The sequence below is a fragment of the Coptis chinensis genome, chromosome 2 (assembly GCF_015680905.1).
Source record: "Coptis chinensis isolate HL-2020 chromosome 2, ASM1568090v1, whole genome shotgun sequence".
In the NCBI taxonomy this organism is placed as follows: Eukaryota; Viridiplantae; Streptophyta; class Magnoliopsida; order Ranunculales; family Ranunculaceae; genus Coptis; species Coptis chinensis.
In genome coordinates, this window is record NC_141457.1 from 78,640,754 (window position 1) to 78,646,151 (window position 5,398).

The following is a 5,398-nucleotide window of genomic DNA, read 5'->3' on the forward strand; positions in this document are numbered from 1 at the left end:
ATCCTTACTCCTTAGAGCAGTTTGATTTACTTGGCAGGATACCCATGGACTTATTTAATTTAAAGTCAGCACCCCATTGGGTATTGTCGTATTGACCATATTCCATTGTAACAATTTTCCTTACAGACTTACAGCACTAATCGTGTTCTAGACTTCTAGGGTGTCACAAAATTGTGCGGGCGTTTGGAAAAGAAGCACATACGAACAAATAAATGCACAATACCAGAATCAGCGTATGAATATTCAGTGAGATAGACAAGGATAGTGAAAGATTGGCGCGTTAATGTACAGTACTTTCGATAATGGAGTGGCAATGGTAGTGGACTTCACATGTGGAATGACTTTCCTTTCACTTGATCATCTGCAATGGAATTATTACTCTTGATATGAACTTTTCAATCAGCATTATCAACATGTCGAACACCCAAAATTGGACCCTGTCACCTGGTGATCAAGTCATGTTTGCTATAATTTTTGGGCAAGAAGCAGATGTTGGACTAATTATCCTAGAGATACGAACTACAGGTCCCACCACTTCAAGACTAATGACTTGATCAAGTCAATTCATAGTCTATGTTTGGGCCTTAGGAATGAGAAAAGAGCAAGAAACTACGCAACTAGCATTCATCGTTTGTCTATAAATATTGATCATATTGCCATTGCAGCTTCCAATCATTCGAAAACTCAATACCTCTCTACTTCCCCTCTTAGCATTCTACCAATTACATAAACTAACAATGTGTCTTCAGTTGTTTCTTCATCTTGTAGACATGATAAGAGGAAAAGAAGACAAAAACAGATTGGAAGGAGAAATGGGCATGAGTAAAAAGATCCAAGGGACAGTTGTGTTGATGAGGAAGAGTATGTTGGATTTTAATGGCTTCCATGCATCATTTCTTGATAGTGTTCATGAGTTGCTGGGCAAAAGAGTTTCTCTGCAGCTCATCAGTGCTGATACTGCTGACCCAGGTCAGTTTCTTCCTTGTTTTTACTCTTATTTCCAGCTTAACATTCCAAAGAAACTTGGAAGAAGTGTTTCAGTTAAGGAAGAAGTGTTCCGTAGTCTCTGCCTTAAATATTCATTAGATCCTGTCAAATTATTCCTCAGAGTACTTTCAATCCTTTTAGGATGCCAGTACTGTACTTTTCTTCCCAAGTGTCCCAAGTCCAAACATCCAAATACTAAAGTTATTCTCTTTTCTTGCACTGTCTAATTTGACTCTTAAATCTTAATAGTTGATAGCGTGTGGAAGGTGCGGAGCATGTTCCATGTCCTTCCTTGTCTGGCTCCTCACCAAATGGAGTAACATTAGTGGTGACCTACTAGAATTGTGATAATAGAATGAATATATGGCTGCACACCCAAAATCTGCTATTATTTTTCTTGCCTGACTTAAGGTTCCCTAATGGTTTCAGATCCTATTATACAATACTAAACAGTTAAAACGTAATACAACTAAAACGACTTGTGCTCCACAAAGTTATTTGTCGCAAATTTTACCTTTGTGTGTGTGTGTCAAATTCTAAGTTTGATACGTTGCTTGTGTAGAGAATGGGATGGAAGCGAAGCTAGGACAGCCTGCCTATTTGGAAGAATTGAACAAAAAGCTCAGCTCAACCGCTGCGGGTGCAACCATATTCAAGGCTACATTTGACTGGAATGAGGATATAGGGATTCCAGGAGCTTTCATAATCAAGAACCATCACCAAAGTGAATTCTATCTCAAGTCTGTCACATTAGAAGATTTTCCAGGTCTGGGTCGTATTCATTTCAATTGCAATTCTTGGATTTACCCAACAAAGAAGTACAAATACAACCGGGTTTTCTTCCCCAATCAGGTAGATAAGTGATAAGTCAGCAAATGAGTTTAGAGGCTTTTTGCTATATAAATGATTGTTATGGTTGTAGAGAAAATGCAAAGTGATAGCAATAGAATACTAGAACGATATTCCTTGCAAAAATTGAAAGAAACAAACACACATACTATACTGAAACAATTGATAGCTAAGCTACATTCTATGGTGACAGACTTATCTCCCCAGCAATACGCCAGAGCCTTTACGCAAATACAGGGCAGAAGAACTCGCAATCCTAAGAGGAGACGGGACAGGGGAACTGAAGGAATGGGACCGAGTCTACGACTATGCACTCTACAATGATTTGGGGGATCCAGATAAAGGTCCCGATTACGAACGTCCTGTTCTAGGAGGGTCTTCTGAGTATCCTTATCCTAGGAGGGGAAGAACAGGCCGGCCACCCACAAAGAAAGGTTCAATACTTGAAAATCCAGCTCTTACTTTGTTAGCGACTGCTTGATCTAACATTTGTTGCTAATGTTTAGTTTTCTTGATACCATCATTAACAGATCCTGAAACTGAAAAAAGATTGTTCCTTCTGAGGCTGGATATATATGTCCCAAGAGACGAGCGATTTAAATATCTAAAGATGTCGGATTTCCTCGCTTACGGACTGAAGTCAGTGATGCAGGTGCTATTTTCAGAAATTATAGCTCTTTGTGACTGCACTCCGAATGAATTCGATACCTTCCAAGACGTTCTCGACCTCTATGAAGGAGGGATCCCAGTACCTAGAGGTGCGTTGAAGAGAATTAGAGAGATAATTCCCTTGCAGATGTTTAAGGAAATACTTCGTTCTGATGGTGAGCGCCCACCCAAATTCCCCACGCCTGATGTGATAAAAGGTATGCATCTATCTCCAACATGGCCATTTTCATTAGTTTTAACAGACAACATAACCTAGACCTGTAGATAGACGGTCATGTATGTTGCTTGTGTCAAGTATTCATAAATAACATAACAGGATATAACTTGGTCGGACTTATTTGGTGGTGTTGCAGAAGATGAAACTGCATGGATGTCTGACGAAGAATTTGGACGGCAAATGCTTGCTGGAGTGAACCCTGTTTCAATCCGTCTTCTCCAAGTAAGCAAAACTTAAAAAGCTTGTAAATGTTAATACAGTTTCGATCTGGAACTTTCTCTTGTTTCCTTAGGGTTTTCATCCCAGAAATGTAGGTAACTAGAGTTTAATATGCAGGATTTTCCACCAACTAGCACGCTTGATCCTAAATTATACGGTAACCAAACAAGCACAATAAATGAGAAACACATCGAGCAGAAACTAGATGGACGAACAGTAGATGAGGTACTGCCACAACGTGTTCTATATTTTCTCATCCACTATGGCACTCTTATTTATTCTTAATCGCACAATAATTATGGTCTATCTGTAGGCCCTAACAAACAACAAGCTATTCATATTAGATCATCATGATGCATTGATGCCATACTTGAAGAAGATAAATACAACTAGCACAAAAACTTACGCCACTAGAACACTCCTTTTCCTGAAAGACGATGGAACCTTGAAGCCATTGGCAATTGAGCTGAGCTTACCACATCCTAAAGGAGAGCAATATGGTGCTGTCAGTACGGTATACACTCCGGCTGAAGAAGGTGTTGAGAAATCAGTGTGGAAGCTGGCAAAAGCTTATACTGCTGTGAATGACTCCGGTGTTCATCAACTCATCAGCCACTGGTATGAATGATGCAATCTCCACTGTCATAAAGCTTGTTGTCTAGTGACCCTGAATGATAAAGATTCTTGATACAGGTTGAACACGCATGCAGTAATCGAGCCATTTGTGATTGCTACGAATAGACAATTGAGTGTACTCCACCCAATCCACAAGCTTTTGCATCCTCATTTTAGGGATACAATGAATATAAATGCCCTGGCTCGGCAGATCCTCATTAATGCGTATGGTGTACTAGAGAACACCGTCTTTCCAGCCAAATACTCTATGGAAATGTCTTCTGTGATTTATAAGGGCTGGGTTTTCACTGAACAAGGTCTCCCAGCAGATCTCATTAAAAGGTACTGTACAATGTCAAAAAATTTGAAACTTTCTTGTATTTATATATAATTTGAACTAATAGAACCCCCATGAACATTTCGTTCAGAGGAATAGCAGTTGAAGACCCAAGCCACCCTCATGGTCTCCGCTTACTGATTGAACACTATCCATATGCTGTTGATGGTCTAGAGATCTGGTCAGCAATCGAGACATGGGTTAAGGAGTATTGTTCTTCCTACTACCCAAGTGATGAAATTGTCCAATGTGACCCTGAGCTCCAGTCCTGGTGGGCAGAAATTCGTGATGTCGGTCATGGTGACAAGAAGAATGAGCCATGGTGGCCCAAGATGCATACAGTCGCTGAGCTAACCCAGTCCTGCACCATTATCATATGGGTGGCCTCAGCCCTCCATGCAGCAGTCAATTTTGGACAGTACACCTATGCAGGTTACGTTTGCAACCGTCCAACAATAAGCCGTCGCTTCATGCCTGAGCCTGACACTGACGAGTACGCTGAACTCGAGTTAAACCCTGATCGAGCCTTCCTCAAAACAATCACAAGTCAGCTTCATACACTCCTTGGTGTGTCCTTAATAGAGATACTGTCCAGGCATTCTTCCGATGAAGTCTATCTTGGACAGAGAGACCCTCAGGAGTGGACATTAGATCCCGAACCACTGAAAGCATTTGACAGGTTTAGAAATAGGCTGGTGAAGATCGAAAACAGAATTAAAGAATTAAATGAAGACGAACAACAGAAAAATCGGAAAGGGCTTGTCAATGTTCCATATACATTGCTCTGTCCAAACACCAGTGAAGATTCAACGGTCGGTGGACTTATAGGATATGGTATTCCCAACAGTGTCTCTATATAAGGGTTGCTCATTACACATTTAGTATAGATTCCTGAAGCAAAATCCTTTTATTAAGCATTACTCACATAACGTACTTCTTGAGTCTTCTTATTCTTGGGAAGTTTTTTCTCCTATTCTAGGATACTAGTACTGTAGTACTGTACAGAAGATTGTGATTCTAATGTATAAATTAATCGGCCTATGTTCACTTGGAATAGAAGGATTCAAATTTCTAAGTACAAATCTAGTCAATATGAGGGGGAGAAAGGACACAGTGACACACCAATATCCCCACATACCGTGAAATTCGAAATATCAGGGGTATCATACCGACACTTGTAATGTATCGACGATTTTATTTTTTGAATTTTGCGATTCTGTTGACCGTCAATATATCGAGTTGAATGTTTTGATATATTAGCGACAGAAAATCAGAAGCACGAATCAGAAGCCAGAGTCCTGATATAATGGTCTACAGTTTGGGCCTCCCTTCCAACCTAACTTATTTGGGCCGGTTCTGGACCTGAATAAAGATTGGGCTAAGCCGCTAAGCAGCACAGTGTTAGAAAAACTCAAAACGTAACATATATACAATGAATTAAATTTCCTTTTCGGTCATTGTTTCGGTGACCGCAGAAACAAAAATATATAAATTTTCGAGAAATT

The 5,398-nt window shown here is 40.0% G+C and overlaps 1 protein-coding gene across 1 annotated transcript; it reads left to right on the top strand.

Annotated features, from left to right (window-relative positions):
• The first annotated feature begins 632 nt into the window (after positions 1-632).
• LOC147518043 (putative linoleate 9S-lipoxygenase 5) lies at positions 633-4,975 on the top strand. Its single transcript, XM_086590040.1, has 9 exons — positions 633-969; positions 1,550-1,839; positions 2,030-2,270; positions 2,367-2,702; positions 2,859-2,944; positions 3,059-3,166; positions 3,255-3,559; positions 3,635-3,898; positions 3,985-4,975. The coding sequence occupies exons 1-9, from the start codon at positions 738-740 to the stop codon at positions 4,751-4,753; spliced, it is 2,631 nt and encodes an 876-aa protein (XP_086446166.1). The 5' UTR covers positions 633-737; the 3' UTR covers positions 4,754-4,975.
• The last annotated feature ends 423 nt before the right edge of the window (positions 4,976-5,398 follow it).